A 25,117-nucleotide genomic window follows, 5' to 3' on the forward strand; every position below is an offset into this window, starting at 1 on the left:
TTTATATGCACTTTCACAAGACTGAGAAAATGTTAACTGTCTCCATCAAAGAAAGAGCGTATGTATAAGAAGGGAAGAGCTAGTCTATGATGGAGATTATGGACCCACCACTGGCCCTTCATGTGGCTTTATCCAGGGCAGCTCTGAGTTTATCCATATAAGCTTCTGTTTGGAAAAAACAGGATTCTGCTGCTTAAAACAAAAATAAATAAGTAAACTGAAATGGCTTGGAAAGTCCTCATATAATGGAAAGAACACAGGCCTGGAGTTGAAAAACCTGGCTTCCTGTCCTGGCCCTGACACTAACCAGTCTGAGACCTTGGACAAGTTAACTCCCCTATTAAGCCTTAGTCCCTTTATGGGTAAAATGAGGAGGGGAGAATAGGACAACTTCTGAGGCCTTTTCCAGCTAAAACATTCTGAGAGAGTGTGCCCTTCTGGCTCTTTCTCCAATAGAACTTTCCAATGAAAACCGAGAGACCAACACATGAAGATGGACTTGAGTCAAGAGAGGGGGGAAATGAAATAAAAAGAATCTTAAGCTGCCATTCAGTCCAGGACCATCTCATGGATCCTTGTTCTGAGCAAATCTTCCTTCATCTTTCTTTGATGAAGATCATCAAAGAAGATCATCTCTCTTTCATCCTGGTCACTGCCAAATCTCTAGGCATATTTCCTCATAACATTCCATTCATTCTTTAAAAACCAGTGTCAATGTCATGGTAATTTGTTCATTCAATGACTAGTTATTGACTGTCTACTCTGTGCCAGGCACTCTTCTAAGGCATATACAGTGAACAAAACAAAATTCATGCCCTACACATTTGAATGGGGACAGCATTTGTTAAGCAACCAGTCCTTTCCATGTTGTTGTTCAGTCGCTCAGTTGTGTCCGATTCTTTGCGACCCCATGGACTACAGCACAGCAGGCTTCCCTGTCCTTTAAGATCTCCCGGAGCTTGCTCAAACTCATGTCCATTGAGTCGGTGATGCCATCCAACCATCTTGTCCTCTGTCATCCCCTTCTCCTCCTGCCTTCTATCTTTCCTAGCATCAGGGTCTTTTCTAATGAGTCAGCTTTTTGCATAATCATACCATTACATTTTAAATCACGTGTTGACCTCCCTATTAGACAGTACGCTCTACTAGAGCAATGGCCAGAGCCAGAGAATATGTAGCCTGCCTCTGAAGAGGTGTCTAGAGATCCCTGTAAGAACTGGGAGTTTGCACAGCTTAGTCGGGACAGATGACAAGGGAGCTGGCAGCTCTCCAACTCTGCTCTAAATTCCCTGCCAATGGTAAGGGAATGATGGCACATTCCATTGGCCCACCCCAGCCTACCCCAGTTGTTGCTGTTCCCAACATACATTTATTTTGCATGGGGCATAGGGCTTAGTGCTTGAGATAAACTTTTGAGCAAGACACATGCAGCCCTTGAGTCCAGGGTAGTTCTGGGAGATAAGCAAGGACAGAGCGTGTTTGAAAAACAATATGATGAGTGTACTCCCTGCAGTCCCCAAATCCCAGGCTAGGCCAAGTTGAGGGGGGAACATAGCCAGTGAGGGCTTCTAAACCCGATTGAGTGTTAATACAGAGTCAACAAGATGGTTGGGAGTTGGCCATGCCAGTGATATTTTCTGGGGGCGAGGTGGTAAAACAGGTTTTTCATGCAACATTGGTCAATATCTGCAAATCACAACCTTACGGAAAGTAGTTACTAGCCCATTTTTTGGATGAAAAGATTAAGGCTCAGGAAGTACCTTATGTAGGTCACTCTGCTAATAAGCAATAGAGCTGTTCATTCCAAAGCATTCACACCAGGTTCTGGGAATAGAAGCTTTTACAAGACATGCAAAGAAGAGGATGACACAGCTGGTGGGCAGATTTACAGGCCCAGCTTTGAACGGAAGATCTGGTACCCTTATCTACTATGGAGAAGTTACTTCCTCTTTCCGAGCTCCAATCTCCACATCTGTCGGAATCTGTTGTAGGATCATATTCACTTCTACTGGCAAATACAACACATCTGAATATGCTCCAATCAGAGGCTACAAACCAGTAGCCTGGACTAAATTTAGCCTTTGGAGGCAAAAAAGCCAATGATTTTAGATGAATATTACAGATGACGTTTAGAGTCATTAAGAACTTGCCCAGGCTTGCATAGCTAAAACGTGATAGAGCTAGGACTTTGGCAATCTGGATCCAGCATCCAGTCTTAAGCAACACAAGTCTCTACTGTTCTTCAAGTGCAGCAAAGTGGCAACTGACACTCAACCTCTACATCTGGGCGGCATTAAGGAGTGGCAGGGGCTATCGTGAACTAGAGGGTCTGTGCTTTAACTAAGGAATGCTCCTGTGATGGATCATGGGGAAGACTGGTGAATGTTTTGTGTCTCAGTGTTCTTCTCTATAAAACTGGGATAATAATTCTGCCTGTCTCATAGGGTTAATGTGAAGACTAAATGAGTTAATGTGCCTAGCACACAGCAAACATCACCTAAGTATAAGCTGTTAGTATTGTTACTGTCTGAGGAGTGACTCTTGTCTTAAACATTCATAATGTCCATTTAAATATGGTATGGTAAGCTGGGCACACCACTAGGGATCAATTTCTGACAGTATCTGAGGCCATTTCCTCCTCCTTTTGAGCAACACAGGGGCTCTTGGAAGGGTTAGGAATAAACAAGATCTCAAGGACACATGCCACGAGCTCCATGCATTAGCAGCAGCTTCCAGAGCTGGCCACAGCAACCCATCAATGAGCATGGTTACCATTGGCCTCTAGGCGGAAAAGAATGTGAGGTGCAATGGGCAGCCTTCCAGGGACCCAAGAAGGGAGGCCTCATCCTTTCAGGATGTCCCTGGCTTCAGATAAAACCCTTCCTGTGTTCCAGTTCACAGCTGGCAGGGCCATCGGCAATGACTGATTGCAAAGGATGAGCTGTTGAAAAGATGTGTGTGTGAACCAAACGCCAGCTAGATCAGGCAAAGAGTGCATTCAGGAGGCTGGGAGGAAGACCATCACCTGCACAATGGTTTGTTTTGCACCTACTAAGGACTTGGCCCTGGGCCAGACATTCAGGAGGCAGCGAAGATAGTAACAGTAGCAGCTCACCTGTATTCCCTCCTTCTGAGTCCTCTAACAGCTATGATCTCTTGATCTTTAGCACAATTATATGACACAAACAGGCCTCATTTCCTGCATTTAAAGATGGGTAACAGAAGAGACCTGTTCAAGATTACGAAGCGTAGCAGAGGCCAGATACTTGGTCAAACTTGTTCCCAAGCTTGCTCACTTGGGTACCCAGCTGGGCTATATTTCCCTGCAGGCCTTGTGTCTGGACGCAGTGACGTGACTGAGTTCTGGCCAATGGAATAAACGAAACACTGGTAATAATGACGTATGGCTTTGCTAGGCCTGGCCCACAAAAATCCTCACAGCAGTCCTCCACTTTTTTTTTCCCTTCTTGTCAGTTAGCAGATGCAAATGCCTGCAGAGGATCCTGAAGACACAGGGATGATGGAGCCACATGAGGGAAGGGGCCCGGCTGGCCTCCTAAGTAACTCACTGAATGTGAGGAATGGGCTTCTTTTGCATTAGGCCATCTAGTTTGTTTCCCCACTACAATCAGTCCACCTTATATACACAAAGAAAAACCAGACCTTGGGTTTTAAAGACATTCTCCTCTACAGCTGGTAGTTTTTTCTACCCCATTCCAAACAAGCAAACAAACCTCCTTATGGCTGTAGGGTCTTTGGATTTTACCAAGCACTTGGATGAATAATGGGCAGTTTCTTCGACGCGGCTAACATCTGGGCTGTCTCTCATGTTGTGTAGGAAGCTTTCAGATGAGTTGCTTTCCACAAAGGTGGTGGTCAATACACTTTAGGTGAGTGGCACCCATACACAGTATTGTTCTAGCTTGAGACTTCATTGAGCCTACAATCTAGCTGGAAGGATGAGAACCATACCTGCAAAACCAAGAAACATCCTAGAGGGTGGGCCATACACAGTCCAAGTGGTAGAAGAGGGGTGAGCAGGCAGGGGAGATCTCCTGGTCTCCCCCAACCCACCTCACATCCTTCTTGTCTGTAAACACAGGTACACTCTGACAGTGTGCCAATACCGGCTAGGTGCTCTGCCTCCTTACTGCATTTAGCTCTCACAAGAGCTCTGCCAGGATCCAAGCGGTCCATGGATATTGAATCTCTAAGGCCCCATGATCTGTATACTATAGAGCCTGCAATCCTCCCCTTGCGCCTCTGCCCTCCTTTCAGGCACATCTCTCTCCCCAGCTTCCAGCTGCCCTTGAAGGAATGGTGCTGGTTATCCCTCTAAGGGCATCCTGGCCTTCGACAATCAAGAACCACAGAACCAGATCTCCTGGGAACACCTCGGTTTTCAAGGCGTCCTCTGCAGAAGAGTCCCACATTCAGCTGAAGGGTGTAGCAGAGCCCTCAATACACAAGCTAGGAAGTCCCTGAGACAAGAGGGCTGAAGGTTTGCACAGCTGGAGGCCCCGGGGAAAGGTCTGGCGGCAGCTGAAACTAACTGACCCCATCTGGAAGCAGAGCCTCCTCAAGGGACACAGAGGGAGGAAAGGAGACAGGAAGTGGCTGATCTGCTTGTTCTCAGGAAGCTGCAAGGCCTGAGAGACGCTGTTCCCTGGAAACCAAAGATCTGCTGTTTCTCAACACGTGCTCCTGGGACCCCTGCATCACACTCACCTGGCAAGCTGGAAAAGAGGATTTGGGAGCCACAAACGTAATCAATCCAAATCCTGGGAAACAGGAATCCACATGTTAGACAAGCTTGCCAGAGAGTTCTGATGCTCAGTAAGGTTTAAGAAGAGAAAATGCCACTTTACTGAAACAGTTCTAGCTAGTTCTTCTTTAGATGCCCTACTCATTTCTGCCATTTTGCCCATCAGTGACTCATAATGCCAGGAGCAAAATAATACAGAGGTTACTAACTACTGAGTGTTCAAGAAGTGTACCATACTCTTCTAAACACCCTGTATGTGTGTGTTAGTCACTCAGTTGTATCCGACTCTGCAGCCCCATGGATTGCAGCCCACCAGACTCCTCTGTCCATGGGATTCTCCAGGCAAGAATACTGGAGTGGGTTGCCATTCCCTTCTCCAGGGATCTTCCCAACCCAGGGATTGAATCCAGGTTTTCCTGCATTGCAGACAGATTCTTTACCGTCTGAGCCACCAGGGAAGCCCCTAAGGTCCCACAGGGCAGGTATTAATATCATTGCTCTTCCACACCCACTGCTCTCCCTATGGGTAGCTAATGATTATGCATGCTGTCAACATGCCAGACACTGTTATGTAAGTGCCTTACAAATATTATTTTATTCCTCATAACCTCCTTATTAATGGAAGGATGATTATCATCCCAATTTTGTAATGGTAACCCTAAAGCACAGAGAAGTTTCATAATTTGTCCAAGGTCAACATAGCCAACAAAGGGCAGAGCCAGTATTTGAACCCAGGCAGCCACATTCCAGAGGCCACACCCTTAAAAAGAGGTTCAGTTCAGTCAGTTTAGTCGCTCAGTCGTGTCTGATTCTTTGTGACCCCATAGACTGCAGCACGCCAGGCTTCCGCGTCCATCACAAACTCCCGGAGCTTGCTCAAACTCATGTCCGTCAAGTTGATGATGCCATCCAACCATCTCATCCTCTGTGGTTGGATGTGGGTTGTTTTTTTTTTTTGCTAAAAATGGGTTAGCAAACTACAACCCACAGGCCAAATCTGGCTAAATCCAGCCTACCACCCATTTTTGTAAGTAAGATTTTATCAGTACACACTTACACTCATTCATTTATGTATTGCAAATGTCCACTTTCATGCCACAAACAGAGCTGAGTAGTGGGAATTGAGACCAAATGGGCTGCAAAGCTGAAAAAATTTGATACTTGGTCCTTTACAGAAAAAGTGTGCTGTTCCCTGCCCTTATCCACTGTGGAATACCCTGAGATCATCATGAGCGTGCAGAGTGTGAAGGTATGCCCACAGTTAGAAGGGAAATGTCAACCACAAATTGGCACTTGCCAAGAGGATTTCCCAGTGACTGAACAACAACTTTGCCAACAAAGGTCAAGGCTATGGTTTTTCCAGTAGTCATGTATGGATGTGAGAGTTGGACTGTGAAGAAGGCTGAGCGCCGAAGAATTGATGCTTTTGAACTGTGGTGTTGGAGAAGACTCTTGAGAGTCCCTTGGACTGCAAGGAGATCCAACCAGTCCATCCTAAAGGAGATCAGCCCTGGGATTTCTTTGGAAGGAATGATGCTAAAGCTGAAACTCCAGTACTTTGGCCACCTCATGTGAAGAGTTGACTCATTGGAAAAGACTCTGATGCTGGGAGGGACTGGGGGCAGGAGGAGAAGGGGACGACAGAGGATGAGATGGCTGGATGGCATCACCGACTCGATGGACTTGAGTCTGAGTGAACTCCAGGAGTTGGTGATGGACAGAGAGGCCTGGCGTGCTACGATTCATGGGGTCGCAAAGAGTCGAACACGACTGAGGGATCAAACTGAACTGAACTCAACTACAACAGTAAGGGAATTTGCCATCAGCCTCTGCAGAGATTGAACCCTGTGCTGCTACAGCTGCCGACCTTCAACACCCTCTGAGGGGAATTCAGGGTGGGGAGTGAGGCAGTGTGTGCTCGAGGGATTTAGTGCTTTTCTAGATATGAAGAGATGCAAGGATTGGGATCACGAAATCAGTTCCTGAAAATATCTAGCCACCTGAAGTTCTGTTCCTATGTGTCTCTGATAAAGCATAACTTTCCAGCTCTGCGTGGCTGTATACACCCTGTACTGCCATAGGTGCCAATGCCTCCCACCTGGCCCAGGGAAGGTACTCCGTTAATATTCAGTAAGTGAGTAGTATGAGCGTATCATACTGTGGTAAGGCCAGTCAAGTCTAGAGAAACAATTAGGTCGACCCCACCTGGGAATGTCCAGTCTTTCTGTTGCACTTATTACAAGACTTTAGGGGTCTCCTTGCCATGATAACCTGTCCTATAAGCCTAAATTAATTTGAAGGTTTAGAGTGTTTTGAGGATGTCTTGATTGTCTTTGATCCCAGTATGCTGCCCATCCCAACTTAGAGTATCTCAATGGTCTCCATCTAAACCCTCCATCTAAGAGTTAGTCTCAAACCCAGGCTAAACTGCTTTGCCCTTGACCCTAGAGATCAGGGTCCTAAAGCCTTAAGACCTAGTCTTAATCAAAAGAATGATGATCTCTAAGTTCGAGAACGCTGGTTAAATTCTGGCTGCTTCTCCATCATTCAGGTGACCCTGAGCAAGTTTCTGCACCTCTCTGAACCAACCGCAAGCTTCCTAATCAGTGCCATACAGTTTACTGCAGGGAGAGGACTCCTGCAGAGCTGCCCCACCACACAATAGGCCTCAGAGGATGGGCCTGATTCTTTTATGATGATGATGGAGACAGTTTAGAAGAGCTGTCTGCCGAAAGACCCCGAATCTATTATGCATGTTTTATCTTTGTGCTCCCAGGGTCTTGAATAAACAATGTCTTCATCCAGCTTTTAAAAGACACTAATTCCGCCTCAGAGTAACCATCCCCTCCCACCCCAACTGAAACTTGGCCGGCTCTAGGCCTGGCTGCTGGCCTGAATTTCCAAACACTGTTGGTTTAGCATTTCTCAAATGTACCCCATTAACACTAGGAACCGGTCAGCTCTCCCTCCTCCCTGAGCTCAGGTCTGACCAGCACAGTGAGAGGTGGAGCCAGCAGTGTGAGGCCAGCCTGCCCGGCTCGCCTCTGTGAAGCAGGGTGGTGCTGGGGTTCATCTGCCTGGGACTGGGGGCACCTGTCAGCATTTTGCATGAGGGGGTGCACGCAGGTCAGATGCAGACACAAGTGGTGTGCTCGGAGACCGGGAGAAAGCGCAGTGGAATGAGGGGGGTCTGGGAAATGTGAACAAAATATATTCTCCCAGTTGGCACTTGAGGGGAAAAAACAAGACCTTGAACGAGGCTTAGCAAAAAGCCACTACTCTGGGAAGCAGGAAAGAGCTCTGCCCTGGCAAGCTCTCCAGCTCACTCACTGTGTGTCTTTGAGCAAGGTACTTGCCCTTTCTGTGGCACTTTTATTTAATGGATTTATTTAATGGATTAGACTCAGCCACATTTTAAAACTCTTGCCTGGCAGCAGAATTCTTTTTCAAACAAAATTTTACTTTGAATTTTAATATAGAAATAGATGAAAGTGGGATTGATTCTTCTGTATAAAGATGGCAGGAGTGGAAAAAGGGGGAGCTGGAATCCTGCCTGCTAATAAGCCTTGCTAATAATCTGAAAGAGATCAGGAGGGACCTCTGTGGGTTTGAGAACCATATGCCATGATAGATGATCTATAAAAACTTCAAGCACTGGCAGCTTCTGATTCTGGCAGCTTCAGCTGCTACTGCTAATAACAGTAATTGTCATTGTTGTTAAGTCACTAAGTCGTGTCTAACTCTTTATGACCCCATGGACGGCGGCACGCCAGGCTTCCCTGTCTGTCACCATCCCTAGGAGCTTGCTCAAACTCATGTCCATCAAGTCGGTGATGCCATCCAATCACCTCATCCTCTGTCGTCCCCGTCTCCTCCTGCTCTCAATCTTCCCCAGGGTCAGGGTCTTAACGGTAATGGCTTTTATTTATTGAGCACTTCCTTTGTGCTAGGGCTGGACTGGACTTCTATCTTATTTACTTTGAGAGTCAATAGAGACTCCTGATTCAGAGCCCTGATTCAAATCCCAGCTTCACCAATTTAGCAGCTGTGTGACCTTGGGCAAGTCCATTAATCTTTCTGTGCCTCAGATTCTTCATATGGGAAATAGATTGTTCTGAGTATTAAAGCAATTAATCTCCACAAAATGCTTAGAACAGTGCCAGGTACATAGTAAGCAACCTATGTTAGCCACTTTTCCCACAACTAAATAAATTGTTACATCTAATTTTTATAAGCACCACTCTGTTTCACAGATGAAAGGAACTGAGGCTCAGAGAGGTGAAGAGAGTGCCCCTAGGTCACACAATAGGTGATGGAAGGAAGACCTGAATCCATGTCTGCTCAGCTGTGCAGCCTGTGGTCTTAACACTCAGCCAAAACTCTAGGGTTCTTGACCCTACAAGTAAGGGTCCCGTTCCTAGTAATTTGCTTAAGGACTTCTGAGCCTAGAAGGAAGTATATTTAAAGGTGGCTACAGTAATTTATGCTTGCAGGAGTTCTGGTGTCAGTAGGGTTAGAGTCTGAACACCCTACTGAATGCATATTCCAAGCAGAAAAAAGGCGTTTGGTTGCCAGAGCCCAGGGCTAACTTATAGTCTTTATTAGAGAAAGGACATAGGCAGCCCCAAGCTAGAGCACAAGAAGAGCGGAGAACTGGCTAACTTTTAGCCCTCACTTGGAGGGCACCAGATAGGCCTTTGAGCAATTCACAAGCTGTACAAGCTTACACAACGACCCTCACTCTTCCCCTGCCTCAGCTTTGGGTGGAGAGCAGCTCAGGGAGAGACTGAATTTGGCTGGATGAGAAAAATAAAGACTAGTCTCAGCCCTGCCCTGAAAGCTCTGGGTGAGGTGAAGGAGCAAGGGGGCCGCGCAGTCAGGAAGCTCTGTCTGACTGCGCAAAGCAAATGCAAGCCACACAGTCACTTTATCTCTTTGTGCTTCCTTCTTTCTCAGAACAGAGGGTGGCAATAAAAGATGGCTGTATGGCTCTCTCCGGGTAGCTGAATGGGAGCCAGAGCATCATATGGTGAACAAATGCTCTGACTGCCCACTGCAGAGCTGCCGCTGCACATTATTAAATGGCACCAACCTCTCCCCTGACCCCTGATCCCTGGAAATGAATAGCCACCCACCCACCCAGAAAGCCCCAGTATGCTGCCACCAACAGAGGCCCAAACACTGGCTCCAGCATTAAGAGAAATCAGAGGGCGTGGCATGGTTGTAAAAATCTGGCCTTAAATTCAGACAGAGCTGGTACAAATGGTAACTCCACCCCTCATGCACAGTAAGACTTTGGGTAAGATACTGAACCTCTCTGAGCCCCAATTTCCCATCCCTAAAATATAACTTATGTACTGACCATGCAAGGAGGATATAAGAATTATCTGTAATAAATGCAAAGTGCCCAATATGGTACCTGAGACACAGTAAGGGCTTTAAATAGCTATATGCATAGTGCCTGCACTTATTCAATGAAGACTGACTCCCAGCCTGCTGAGAACCAGCCACAGTAAATATGATGGGGGAGGGTTGGGTTGTTTCCCTGAGTGCCACTTCTATCTGAAGGGCGAGCAGGAGTTTTCTAGGCGAAATGGGGAGGAAAGAACTTTCCAAGCAGAGGGAACAGAATATGTGAAAACCTGTGATGGGAAAGAATAGGTGAATGTTGAAGAACTGTGCAAGAATTGACAAGGCTGATGCAGAGAGAGCAGGAGGAGGCTAGCAGGGTGGGCAGGGACAGACCACAACAGCTACAGTCAAGATTTTGGTCTAAGAGTACAAGGAACATATTGAAGGGTTTTAACTGATGAAGCGACACGGTCAAATCAGTGTTTTAAGAAGCTCACTCTAAAAAGAGTATATGATGTTTGATTCCAACTTTATGACACGCTAGAAAAGGCAAAACCATAGAGACAGAAAAAAAAAGATTAGTTGCCAGGGGTTAGGGAGGAGAGAGGATGAATAAGCAGAGCACTGGGGATTATTAGGGCAGTGAAACTGTCCAGTATGATGCTATAATGGTGGATATATGTTATATATTCATCAAAACCCACAGAACGTATGACACCAAGAATGAACACTAGCGTAAACTATGGGCTTTGGGTGATAATGATATTTCAGTGTAGCCTTGTCAGTTGTAATAAACGTCCCACTCTGGTGGTGGACGTGGATAAGGGGGGGGGACTTGTGGTGGGGAGGACAGGGTATACAGGAATTCCGTGTACTTTCAATTCTGCTGTGAAGCTAAAATCTCTCTAAAGATATAAAGTCTATTAATTCAAAAATAAATAAAAGAGAAAAAAACTCAATCTGGCTGTGGTATAGAGCATAGACTGGAAGCCAGCAGGGGAGACCACAGAGCTGGGTTTTTCTGTTGTCTTGCTGGGTTCCCTGGGGACAAGTTACATAAGCTGTGAGAGCTCCAGTTTCTCCGTCTGTGGTACAGGGACAAGAATATAAAGCGACACAAGGTACAGCACATGTGTTGGGTTCACTCTGGCAGGACGTGAAACAATGAGCTCGACGCTGGGAAGACAGTGTCAGGACGCAAAGCTCTTTGTGGGGGGACAGTGGGTATCCTCTGATGGTGTTCCATAGCAGGTAAAAAAGTCTCAGTGTCTACTGCCAGGGGCAAAAGTATTTATAAGAATGTATGGCCCAGGGCTAAAGCTGTGTTTCATGCTTTGGGGGAAATAAATTACAGTAACAGCTAAGATTTATTGACTACCAACTCCATCAGTTCAGTTCAGTCGCTCAGTTGTGTTTGACTCTTCGTGACTCCATGGACCGCAGCACGCCAGGCCTCCCTGCCCATCACCAACTCCCAGAGTTTACCCAAACTCACAGTTTACCAAACTAACTACATCACAGGTCCTATTATAAGGCCTTTTATGAATTAGTGCTTCTCACTAGGACCTACTATTATCTCTGTTGTATCTGGGCAAACTGAGGCACAGAAAGGCCCATCAGCTTGCCCAATGTAAGTGACAGAGCTGGTTTAAAATAAAATGAAGGGGGATTTCCCTAGCGGTCCAGTGAATCGGACTCTGCACTTCCATTTCAGGGGACACAAGTTCAATCCTTGGTTGAGGAACTAAGATCCTGCATGCCACATGTCACAAACAAAAAAAAAGTAATCAATTAAAAAAATTAAAAAGATACAAACCCAAGTTAATTGCGGAAGTAGGTTGTGTAAGCATAGAACTGTCATGAAATGGCATAAAACAGATTAGCTGTGACCAAGGACCCAATCATGGGGGAAGCAGTATGGTAGAGCCCTTACAGCCATGAGTTCTGAATTAGCCTTCCTAGATTTAAATCCTGGCTCCTCCACTTTCCATGTGACCTCAGGCAAGTTGTTTAGTCACTCTGTGACTCAATTTCTTCATCTGTAATATAGGAATAGTAACAGGCCATACAGTTTTTAATCAATGTATGTTTCAGAATAAAGAAGGACAGTAGAAACTTCTAAAAGAGCAAGGCTGGGGTTTCAAATGGGGGTGGGGGTCAAACCTGGCACCCAACCCACAGTTATCAAAGACCATGCTAGAGACCGGCAATGACAAAAACATGACCTCTGCCCTCAAGGACCTCCCAGTCTGGGTGGGAGGATAGGTACAAATGCAGAAAATAAAACAAATGGCAAGATGTAAGAATCAGTTATTCAAACAAAATGGTGCTAGTCACCACGCTAGCCAGTAGGGATGCAGTGACTGGCAAAACAGACAAGATCCCTCCCCTCAAAGAGCTTATAGGCAGGGACCACAGACAGACACAGCAGTAGTGCTGACTGCTGTTCATTAAAATATAAAGCAGGGAGTGGCTTAGAGATCCACAAGGGAGGTTATTTCAGATAGGATGGTCAGAGAAGGAAGTGGTGGCATCTGAGCAAAGCCAAAAGTCGAGAGGAGTGAGCCATGTTTATATCTGGGAGAAAGCCTCTTCAGTTGTGTCCGACTCTTTGCGACCCCATAGACCATCAGGCTCCTCTGTCCATAGGATTCTTCAGGGCCACCAGGGTCCTCTGTCCAAGGGATTCTCCAGGCCAAGAATACTGGAGTGGGTTGCCGTGTTCTCCTCCAGGTGATTTTCCTGACCCAGGGATTGAACCTGCATCTCTTATATCTCTGGCATTGGCAGATGGGTTCTTTACCACTAGCGCCACCTGGGAAGCCCTTCCCGGGCTGAGAATAGCAGGTGCAAAGGCCCTCAGGCGGGGAGAATACACATGACCTGTTTAGAGAATGGCACAAAAGAGGAGGATTGGTGTGGTTGATGGGAAGGAAGGGGGAGACAGAGGAAGTCTAGACTACAGGGGCCTACAGAGCATAACCACGACTGTGAACTCCACTCTAAGAGAGATGCGAAGAACTCATGGGCTTGGCATCTGATTTAATTTCAGAAGAATCACTCTGGCTTCTGTGTGGAGAATGGATTGAATGGGGCCATGGTGAATTAAAGTGTCCTCAAATTCTCTGCTGCTCCTTTCATCAACTGGTGGGGTCTCATTAACTCTAATTGCCCCTGGCCCTGTCTCTGACCACTAGCATGTGGCAGAAATGAGGCTATGGAGCTTCTAACTCTGACCTCTTCAGATATTAATATTTACACCTTCTATCCTCTTGTAACTTGTCCTTCTGTAAAGCAGCTGCTATATGAGAAGTCTGACATCCTGAGACGACACTGCTTTGAGGAAGTGCAATAGCCACGGGGAGAAAGACAGAACAGGTGGACGAGCATTGAGGCACCAGAGACATATGAAGGTGACAGGACTGTCCAGCCCAGCCAAGCCAGAGGGCAGGCACAGAACTGCCCGTCCCTGCCTGACCCAGATTCCTGACCCACAGGCCTCAAGCAAATAAAACGACTGAGGTTTTAAGCCATCAGGTTTGGGGGCAGTTTGTTACACAACTACTGATAATTGAGACAGAGGCAGGGAGGCTAGGGAGAAGGGTACTGCAGAAATCCAGGTAAGGGAATGAGGCGATTGGTCTAAGGTAAGAATGGTGGTGTGTGTGTGTGTGAATGTGTGTGTGTGTGTGTGTGTGTGAGTCACTCAGTAGTGTCCAACTCTTTGTGACCCCATGGACTGTAGCCCGCCAGACTCCTCTGTCTACAGAAATCTCCAGGCAAGAATACTGGAGTGGGTAGCCTATCCCTTCTCCAGGGGATTTTCCTGACCTAGGGATGCAACCTGGGTCTCCTGCATTGCAGGCAGATTCTTTACTGTCTGAGACACCAGGGAAGCAGGAATGGTGATGGGGAATAAAAAGTGCTGACATGAGAAAAAGTTACACACCCATCATCACCATCAGGAGCAACTCAGGGGTCTGGAGACCCCATACCCATCGGGCATGGTGCTGCCTGCTTTCTCTCTGCCGCTCCCTCGTTCAATGAAGGGTTGATTGTCCAGGACTGACTTCCTTGTTAGAAACTTCACTGCCATCAAGACAAACACTACAGAAGGTAAAGAGATATTGTCCAGAATGCCCCCAAATAGGCTTAACAGCATAGAAAAGCTCTTTATTAGCAAAATGAAGACATGTCCCAGAAAAACTGTTCATCTTAGCCTAACATCTAATGTGTATGCTCTACTTCATAATTTAGCAAGCATGCTCATACCCATTGCCTCTTTTGATTCTATCTACTGTTCTATGAAGTCAGAAATGCCACCTCAAACACAAATGAGAAAACACACTCAGAAAGGAAGCAATTACTATTCTATAGCCCCATAGTCAGTAACCAGTAGAGCTAGACTTTGAACCTGTAACTTCTCTACACAAGTTCAATTTTTTTTATACGACTGTTCTAAAATTTCCACATTTATTTTAAAACCATACAGATTAATATCAAAGGATCATTCCATGTTAGTTGTCTGCTTGCAGCTCTTCTTCACAGGCTAGCTGTACAATGGATTTTAAAGCAGAGTCCTTGGACTCCTGGTCTTGAAACCTTGTAGGTAGAGCTTGACAACAGATTCTCGGGCCACACCCAGGAAACAGACTTTCTGGTAACGGGGCACAAGCATCTGTGTTTTAATAAATAAGCTGGAGTGGGGAGAGGAGTCTTAAATTATTCTCCTTCATGGGAAAGGCTGAAAGTTACTGAACTGCTAGGTCAATTAGCCCTCAGGAAGCAGACAGACATGCTTAAATGAAGAGACAGAGTCTGACATTTAGCAAACTGTAAATGGATTGCTCCTCCATGCTGTCTGGGTGAGGAAGGGATCCTAGACAGTCTCCTCCTTCCCCTCCGCCAGACTCACCCTGGGAGTCAGGAAAGGAAGAGTGTGCAGGATGAGTCGTGGGGTGGGAGGGCAAGGAAGGGGCAGGCTGAATACCAGCAGAGCACCCACTGTTTCAGGCATTAGCAGACTTTCCCATTTGGCCCTCAAAGTAGGCAATACTTCCATTTTACAGTTGCAGAATGTGGGAGTCAGGAAGTGAGGTTACTTGGGCAGTCATACAAACAGTGAGTGGGGAACGCAGATTCAAAGCCAGGGCCACCTAGCACCAATGCTAGTGTTGCTTCTGGTATCAAGTTCTGCCATGCAGATGGAAGGGTAGTGTGATGTGAAGACATGGGAGTCTGAACCCCACACTCCTGCTCATTCGCTGTGTGACCATAGACCTAGGCCCTACCCTTCTCAGAAAGTATCCCTTCATTTCATTAAAAAAGGGGATCAAATTACCTGCCACCGAGAAGTTCCCTGGTACCCAGCAGCTTGTTAGTAAAAGGTGATTGCTTCTGAATGCAAAACAGAATGCCCAAATCAAAAGGGTGAAGTGAACACTGGGCAATTTCTCCCCCTCCAGATGGTGTCAGGCTGGGAGCAGGTGCCCGGGAGGGCGGAGTGGACTCAGCACTGGAGCCATTCCTGGGAGCGGCAGCAGCAAGTGGGAAGGAAGGTGCGTGTGGGGAGGGCAGGGGCTCTCCGAGGGCCTCCCAGGTCTCTCGTCCCCAGTTCTATGATCCTGGGAAGCAGGAGCCACACTGTTTTTCCCCATCAGTGCACCGCTCCCTCTCCTGGGGGAGTTGGCAGATCCGCAGCTGGCCTGTTGGCTGGAGACGCATGGGCAGCGGAGCCTGGCATTTCTTTACAGGCTCTCACTGTCTCTCTCTTGTGCTGCTTTCTTCCCGTTCCCACGCCCCACCTCTGCAAGTCCCCAGGGATTCTGCTTTCTCCTGCAGTGCTGAGGGCAAAGGCCCTGGACGATGAGATAGACCAGGCCTTCCCCCTCCAAGGCTGCTCCACCGGGACCCTCAATGCCTCATTGTCTCTGGCCTCCCAGACCCCATCCCCTCCCGGGGAGAGAACGCGGTGGGCGGTGTGCTGGTCAGCAAGTCCATGCCTGGTGCAAGCTGGCTGGAGTCCTCTCACTGGTGAGCTTTTTATTTTGCAAAGTTGTGGGATTCTTATTCATTCGAAGAGTCGGTCAGTCTTGAATGCCTTCAGCAAAGATTTTGGCACTGTGCCAGGCGCTGGGGGTACCGCTTATAAAAACAGTCCTTAACCTGATCCTCAAGGAAGGTCTAGTTAGTGGGAGGCACGAGAACTAAATAGCAATTACTAATCTCCTGAAGTGATCACAGTAAGGGATGAGCAGTAAAGGCAAGAACACGGAGCTGTTAGTTAAGGGCTGTTTCATTCCTTCATTCACTGAACAAATAGTTACTGAGAAACTGATATGCGACAGGCACAGTTCTAGGGGCTGGGAATACAGGGGAAGCAAAACAAAGTCCCTGCCTACAGGGTCTTCTCTTCTAGAAAACAACACAATAAAATAAATTACATAATAGCATACTTTATCTATATTTGTAATATAATCAATACATTATATAATCAATAAAAATACTGATAGATTGTATTAATATGATACACATTATAATAATTATAACATTATTAGTGGCACTAGTGGTAAAATACCCGCCTGCCAGTGCAGGAGACATAAGACATGTGGGTTTGATCCCTGGGTCAGGAAGATCCCCTGGAAGAAGGCATGGCAGCCCATTCCAGTATTCCTGCCTGGGGAATCCCATGGACAGAGGAGCCTAGAGGTCTACAGTCCATGGGGTTGCAAAAACTTGGACACAACTGAAGAGATTTAGCACATGCACATGCATGCACAAACTAATTGCATAAAGCATACAATTGGTATATAATAGTTTATATTATATAATAATATTACATTAATATGTTGTATTAATATATCTAATCTATTAAGCTATCAATCATCTATATATCATCCATCTATTTATTTACCTATCCACAGTTTCAGGCAGTGACAACTGCTTGAAGGAAAAGACTACATAGTTGAGCTTCGACTGTGGGAATGGCATGGTCTGGCAAGGTCTCTCTGAGGAGGTGGCATCTGATCAGACACTTCAAAGGAAGTAAGTGTGATATAGGGACATTTGTGGAGTGCTTTAGGAGAAAGGAAGAGCAGGTACAAAGATTGTCCCTGAAAGGTACAGACACGGTCCTACCCACTCATGTGTTTAACTCTCGGAACTAAGGGTATTTCTCACTTCACAGATGGGGAAACCAAGAGCTGGGGAGGTGGAAACACTAACTCAAGGCCTCCCAGCTTGCAGCAGGGAGAGCTGGGACCCACTCCAGGCGGCCTGCTTTGCCCAGGTAAGGGGACTTTCGGCTGTGAAGCCACCTACCTGGGCAAGTCCTAGATGCTTTTTTGCAAAGAGGAGGGGTGCCAAATTCAACTTTGCGGAAGAAGGCAGAGAAAGGCACATGAGTAAACCAGGTTGAGGGGGGTCTCTGCCTTCCTCCTTGGCCTCTTCTGGCCCCAAAGCTGCCCCTCACCTGTGTGCACATCCAATCAGGGTCAAGAGAGAGAGAGGGTAGTGCCTCTCCCAAGTCCACATGGCTCACTCTGCTCACATTATTTATTCTATGCAGGTCTCCTTCTGCACGAAGCCTCGCCTGATGACTCACCTCAAATACCAATCACCTTTGAACTCTTCTTTGGCTTCAGCCTTTGCTCACAACCTGCCATTAGACTGCGTATTTGTTTTCTAATTTGTTTTCAGTTTCTGTAGCTTAAATCTCAGCTCCACAAAAACTATTGTCTGTTTTGTCCACCATTGTATCCTCTGTGCCTGGCACATCTTCAATGAGTGAAAGAAAGGAAAGGAGGAAAGCTCAGTGAGTGTGTAGCCACTTAAGAGAATTAAGGGAAAGAGAATTAAAGGAAACACTTTTCCAAACAGACACAGGCACCAAGAAGGGAGAGCAGAAACTGGGCTCTTTGTAATTTGCTGGAGGGTACCTGGCACTCTAAATTTGCTCAATAAATATTTGTTGCATGAATGAATATCCGGAATTTGAAACTCCAAGTTCAGGAAGCTCAGAAGACTTTGAGCAATTATGTGTGAAATAAACATGATTTTATAATATTCTTTGGTGAGATGTCTGAGAATTCTCAGGACAGAGGTTCAGGATGGAGAGCTGATCCTGACACAAAAGGATGATTTAGACAAGACATCCTCCTCCATGACCCCTGGGGCACAACTTGCCCGTCTGTAAAATGAGGACGCACAGAAAACTCTAAGGGACTCTTCTAACTCGGGACCTCTAAGACTCTGTAAAGTAACTTCTCCTCTGGGCCAGGCCCACACATCTCCATCTTGCCCCAAACATTCTCCCTGGAAACACTAAAGCTAGAGCGGGTACGGGGGTGGGTAATTTCTGAGAGTCTTCAATGCCTCTCCTCAAGTTCTTGTGTTACTTATGCTTGCTGGCTCCCTCTCTTCAACCCTCTCTGAGGTCTGACCTTCTAATGAGCAGAGACACATTATCAGCCGCCGTGGTTTGAACGGGTGCCTGTAATTTAGTGTTGCCTAATGCTGGACACTGAGAGCTGGGCTTGCGTAATTAGGCTGGGACCTCATTAACGTCTGCCTCCTTGGGTGTTTTTCATTCTTGGTTTCTCCTATCCTGTATTTTGAATCCCATCTGGCTGTATGGACACGGCTGCCCTTTTTTTATTGCTCCATTGTGAAGCCAGGCTTGAATCTGGGCCCAGAATGGCCACAGCCATCCACAAAGCATGAATCTTAACATGCCCTGGAATGGCCCCTGCTCTGCTCTCTAAATACAATTATGCAACTTTACTGACAACCTGGGTTGTCTGAGTTGCTCTTGAGCACCTCAAGCTGGCTGGCAGTCCACTCTAAGTTTGGGTGTTTGACAGAAACCAGAGTAAGGGGTGCTATCAATTTAATTACTACAATTACCCATGATTTAGCCAATTCATGTGTAATACTTTGCCATTTACAAAACACTAGTAGAACCTGGCCTTGAGCAGAGACGTGGGCTGTTTTGTTTACCGGAGATTCCTAAGAGAGTTATTCTCTTCTGGCACCCGCCTGCCCCCACCCCATTCTTCACTGCCCTGCTCTGAGCCCCAGGAGACTGAACTCTGTGGACAGTTCTATTGGGCTCTTTTGCTCACTGGGCCAAAATGAGGCCCAAGCAGGAGACTGGAGGGCAATGGTGCTTCTTTCTAGTGCCCACCCTGCTTCAGTGCCAAGACCTTGGAGGTAGTTAGTTCCTCGACAACTACTGCTTCAATTACACGGCTCTCCTGCCCAAGTATAGATGAAACCTTCCAGACTGAGTCTATTCTACTTCCTCTCCTTGTCCCTTCATCCCTAATGATGATAATGGCTTCTTGCTGTTGTTATTGGATGCCCCATGTTCCCTGAGTCCCAATATTCTTCTATAAGTGATTGCTTCATTAAAATCTCTTTATTTAAATTATTTGGGGGTGTATTCTGTTTTCTGCCTAGCGCATGTCTGATACAATTCTTAATATCTGAAATGGAGCCTGGAACATAGAATAGGCCCTTAATAAACACCTGTGGGATGAATGAATGAACAAACTTTCACATATAACATCTCATTTAATTCTTTTGAGACTGTGTAAAATAATACAATCAACTTTAATAGATTAAAAAGCAGAAAGAGGTAGAATCTCATATCTGAGCAACAGATTTCTGAAGGAGAGAAACACACATCCTGTACCCTAGATGAGCCTAAGCCATCCTCAGCACCCAGGAGAAATCTCTACTTCCTGCTGTTTCCTGCACAGACCCAGAGTCCACTCAAGTCAGCCTGGGGTGGGCTCAACAGGACCGGTGCTGTGGAGTGGACAAAATTTATGGATTTAAAGACATTTGGGAACTCACTTGGCATAAAACCAGAGACCTGGATTCAAATCCAAGTGCTACCTCTTTCTTCTAAAACGTGTATATATTCAAGGTGTACAGCGTATTTTGTCACGTGTTTAAGATGTACAACATGGTTTGATATATGCATACATTATGAAATGAAAACCATGATCAAGTTAATTAACGTATCTATCACTTCACATACTTAACCCTTTTCTGTATGTTAGAAAAACACTTGCGATATAATCAGTAGATTTCAAGTATACTATACATATACTATAGTCGGTATGCTGTACATTAGGTCTTCAGAACTTATTCATCTTATAACTGAAAGTGTAGGTGTAAACCCCTTGACAAACATCTCCCCATTCCTCCCACTCACCAGACACTAGTGACCACCATTCTATTCTTTGTTACTATAATTGCAAGTTTTTTAGATTTCACATATAAATGAGATCATGCAATATTTATCTGTCTCTGACTTAACTCACTTCGCATAACATCCTCTAGGTCTATCCATGTTATTGCAAATGGCAGGACTCCATTCTTTTTTAAGGCTGGATACCATTTATACACACATACACAAACACACATATATATAATTTTTTAAATCCATTAATCCACTGATGGACATGTGGATTGTCTCCACACCTTGGATACTATGAATAATGTTGCAATAAGCATAGGAGTAGAGATATCTTTTCAACATAGTGATCTTATTTCCTTTGGATATGACCCAGAAGTGAGATTTCTGGGTCATACAATAGCTTTATTTTTAATTTTTCAAGGAAACTCCATACTGTTTTCCATAATGGCTGTACTAATTTATACTCCCGCCAACAATCCACAAGGACTCTCTTTTTTCCACATCCTCACCCACACTTACTTTCGGTTTTGGTATCAGTCGTCCTAACAGGTGTGAGGCGGTATCTCACTGCGGTTTTGATATGCACGTCCCTGATGACTAGTGATGTGCAGCAGCTGTTCATAGACCAGTGGCCATTTATATATCTCATTTGGGAAAAAAATGTCTGTTCAGATCCTTCACCCATTTTTGAAATTAGGTTATTTGGTTTTGCTATTAAGTTGTTATGAGTTCTTTATACATTTTGGATATTAACCCCTTAGAAAAATGGCTTGCCTTTTCATTTTGTTGATGTTTCCTTTGCTATATAGACTTATTTTTAGTTTTAGATTAGTTTTCTTCCTGTGATTTATTTCTGGTTTCATATAACTGTGGTCTGAACAAATATCTGATGTGACTTCAATCTTCTTAAATTTGTTAAGACTTGTTTTGTGCCTAACATATAATTTATTCTGGAGAACATTCGATATGCACTTGGCAATGTATATTCTGCTGCTCTTAGATGAATGTTCTGTGTATGTCTGTTGGGTCCATTTGGTCTAACATATAGTTCAAGCTTAATGTTCTTATTGATTTCTTGTCTGAATGACCCAGTGATGAAAGTGGGGTCTTGAAAATCTCTATTATTATGGTATTGCTATCTACTTTTCCCCTCATATTTGTCAATATTTGCTTTACATTTTTATGTGCTCTAATTTTGGGCACATATATATTTACAATTGTTGGATCCTCTAAATAGATTGCTTTTTCATTGCATGATGTCACTTTTGTCTCTTACTACAGTTTTTAACTTAAAGCCTATTTTCTCTGAAATCAGCACAGCTATCCCTACTCTGTTTTGGTTCCTATTTGCATGGAATATCTTTTTCCATCCCTTCACTTTCAGTCTGTCTTTAAAGCTAAAGTGAGTCTCTTTTAAGCAACATCTTTTTTCTTTTAATTCATTCAGTCATCCTATGTCTTTTCATTGAAAAATTTAATCTATTTACATTTAAAGTAATTATTTAAAGTATCATTGCCATTTTGTTTATTTACTGTTTTATTTTCTTAGGCCATCCTCTATGGCATGTGGGATCTTAGTACCCTGAGCACGGATTAAACATTCACCCCTTGCATTGGGAGCATGGAGTCTTAAGCACAGGACTGCCAGGGAAATCCCTGCCATTTTCCTAAATGTTTCTTGGCAGGTTTGCAGTTTCTTTGTTCCTTTATTCCTCCCTTGCTGGTTTTCTTCATGATTTGATACTTTTCTATGCATGCATGCTAAGTTGCTTCAGTCGTGTCCAACTCTTTGTGACCCCATGGACTCAGGCTCCTCTGTCCATGGGATTCTCCAGGTAAGAATACTGGAGTGGGTTGCCATGCCTTCCTCCAGGGGATCTCTCCAACCCAGGGATCGAACCCTGGGTCTCTTATATCTACCTGCACTGGCAAGCAGGTTCTTTACTACTAGCAATACCTGGGAAGCCTACTTTTCAGTAGTAGTTTGCTTTGAATTCTTTGTTTTTCTGTTTTGTGTATCTCCTGTAGGGTTTTGCTTTATGGGTACCATGAGGCTTACATAAAACATTTTATAGTTACAACAGTCTATCTTAAGTTGACAACCACCTAACTTTATTTGCATATAAAAACTCCTCTTTTATTTGCCCCTCCCTACAGTCTATGTTTTTGATGCCACAATTTATATCTTTTTTTGTATATTCATTAATGAATCATTGTGGCTATTGTTATTTTTAACACTTTTGCCTTTTAACCTTTTTACTAGACTTAAAAGTTATTTACACACCACCACTACAGTATTAGAGTATCCGAAGGAAATGGCAACCCACACCAATGTTCTTGCCGGGAGAATCCCAGGGACAGGGGAGCCTGGTGTGCTGCCGTCTATGAGGTCACACAGAGTTGGACACGACTGAAGCGACTTAGCATAGCATAGCATAGAGTATTCTTGAAAAGTGAAAGTGCAAGTTGCTCAGTCATGTCTGACTCTTTGCAACCCCCTGGACTATACAGTCCATGGAATTCTCCAGGCAAGAATACTGGAGTGGGTAGCCGTTCCTTTCTCTAGGGGATTTTCCCAACCCAGGGATTGAACCCAGGTCTCCCACGTTTCAGACAGATTCCTTACCATCTGAACCACCAGGGACGCAGTCTTTATCTGACCAAATACTTACCTTTATCAGTTTTATAGGGGCTTCTATGATGGCTCAGATGGTAAAAAAAAAAAAAATATATATGCCTGCATTGGAGGAGACCCTGGGTCAATCCCTGGGTTGGGAAGATCCCCTAGAGAAGGGAACGGCTACCCACTCCAGTAATCTTGCCTGGAGAATTCCATGGACAGAAGAGAATGGAGGGCTATAGTACACGGGATCACAAAGAATCAGACATGACTGAGGGACTAACGCTTTCACTTCTTTCATCAGTTTTGTTTTCATTTTACTGAGTATCTTCTTACTTTTCCAAGCTCCCACTGTCTAAAATTCAGATTCTGGGACCTCAATACTTGTCTAATGGTATCCGTGCACTGCTCATATGTACACGACTTTAACGCCTCTCTGTGTGCACGCGTGCTATGTTGTTTCAGTTGTGTCCAACTTTTGCAACCTTACAGACCACAGCCTCCCAGGCTCCTCTGTCCATGAGATTCCCTGGGCAAGAATACTGGAGTGGGTTGCCAGGCCCTCCTCCGTGGGATTTTCCCAACCCAAGATCAAACCCGTGTATCTTATGTGTCCTGCAGGCAGGTTCTTTACCACTAGCACTACCTGGGAAGCTCTTACTGCCTCTTTAAGCAGCTCTAACTACGAAACAGTCTTCCCCTTGTTAAAGAGGCAGACCAGTAAGTGGTGACACAAATACTACGGGACCAAGTACCTAGGCCTGAATCCCTTACTGGCTGGAGACCTTGATTCCATTACCCAACTTCAGTCTTCTCATCTGGGAAAAGTGGATGGTAATAGTACACACTTTACAGGGCTGTTGAAAAGGATGAAATGAGTCAATACATGTTAAGTGCTGGGGACAGTGCCTAGCACATAGGAAATGCTATAAAGTGTGGGTTAAGTAGATAAAAATTCATGAATTCTGTATGTGCAAGTCAAGCTGGCTTCATCAAAAAGAACTTTTTTTTTTGGCTCTAGTTTGGAGATGAGCCTGGAGTCAAGGGCTTGAAAAACATCATCAGGTCACTGACTCTCATTCTCTATCTTTGCTGTGTTTTCCTTTGCTTTTGCTTCATTCTTAGCAGATCCTTCCCTCCAGGACAAACAGCCATGGCCACCAGCAGCTCCAGGAGACCATTCCACTGGCTCAGCAGCCCCAGCAGAACAAATATGTCTCTCACCCAAGAATTCCAGCAAAGGTCTCACATGAATTCTCATTGACTTGGCTTGGGTCCCAGGCTCTCCCTCCTAAACAGTGGGATATTCTGATTCTAGGCAAGGGAGAAAGCAAGGGAATTCCAGAGAAACATCAACTTCTGCTTCATTGACTACACTAAAGCCTCTGACTGTGTAGATCACAACAAACTGTGGAAAATTCTTAAAGAGCTGGGAATACCAGACCACCTTACCTGTCTCCTGAGAAACCTGTATACAGGTCAAGAAGCAACAGTTAGAACCAGACATGGAGCAATGGACTGGTTCCAAACTGGGAAAGGAGTAAAACAAGGATATATATTGTCACCCTGCTTATTTAACTTACATACAGAGTATATCATGTGAAACCCCAGGCTAGATGAATCACAAGCTGGAATTAAGGTTTCCAGGAGAAATAGCAACAATCTCAGAGATGCAGATGATAGCACTATAATAGCAGAAAGTGAAAAGGAACTAAAGAGGTTCTTGATGACAGTGAATTCTTGATGAGTGAGTGAAGTCACTCAGTCGTGTACAACTCTGAGACCTCATGGACTGGAGTCTTCCAGGCTCCTCCATCCATACGATTTTCCAGGCAAGCGTACTGGAGTGGGTTGTCATTTACTTCTCCAGGGGATCTTCCCGACCCAGGGATCGAACCCAGGTCTTCTGCGTTGCAGGCAGACACTTTACCATCTGAGCCACCAGGGAAGCCCTGGTGAGGCCCCTGATGAGGGTGAAAGAGTGAAAAAGTTGGCTTAAAATTCAACATTCAAAAATCTAAGATCATGGCATCCAGTCCCATCACTCCACAGCAAATAGATGGGGGAAACGTGGAAACAGTGACAGATTTTATTTTCTTGGGCTCCAGAATCTCTGCAGATGGTGACTAAAGCCACGAAATTAAAAGTTGTTCACTCCTTGGAAGGAAAGCTA

At 45.2% G+C, this 25,117-nt stretch overlaps 2 protein-coding genes across 5 annotated transcripts in view; one reads left to right on the forward strand and one right to left on the reverse strand.

Moving 5' to 3' along the window:
• SYN3 (synapsin III) overlaps positions 1-25,117 on the reverse strand; it is a 492,973-nt gene that overhangs the window by 374,355 nt on the left and 93,501 nt on the right. The gene's annotated exons all lie outside the window — the stretch shown is intronic.
• The window catches only part of LOC133247870 (uncharacterized), a 30,630-nt gene continuing 20,580 nt past the window's right edge, over positions 15,068-25,117 (forward strand). Inside the window, exons 1-3 of one of the 4 annotated variants that reach the window (XR_009736541.1) lie at positions 15,068-16,150; positions 17,304-17,405; positions 17,685-22,781. Coding sequence is in view for 1 of the 4 variants with exons in the window: in XM_061417237.1 (XP_061273221.1) it covers positions 15,583-16,150; positions 17,304-17,405 (670 nt within the window). In the remaining 3 variants the exon portion in view is untranslated. Of the gene's footprint in view, positions 16,151-17,040; positions 17,162-17,303; positions 17,406-17,684; positions 22,782-25,117 lie in introns of those variants that run through there. The other 3 variants (XR_009736540.1, XM_061417237.1, XR_009736539.1) reach the window with 3 other exon arrangements.

The sequence above is a fragment of the Bos javanicus genome, chromosome 5 (genome assembly GCF_032452875.1).
Source record: "Bos javanicus breed banteng chromosome 5, ARS-OSU_banteng_1.0, whole genome shotgun sequence".
NCBI classification, from domain to species: Eukaryota; Metazoa; Chordata; class Mammalia; order Artiodactyla; family Bovidae; genus Bos; species Bos javanicus.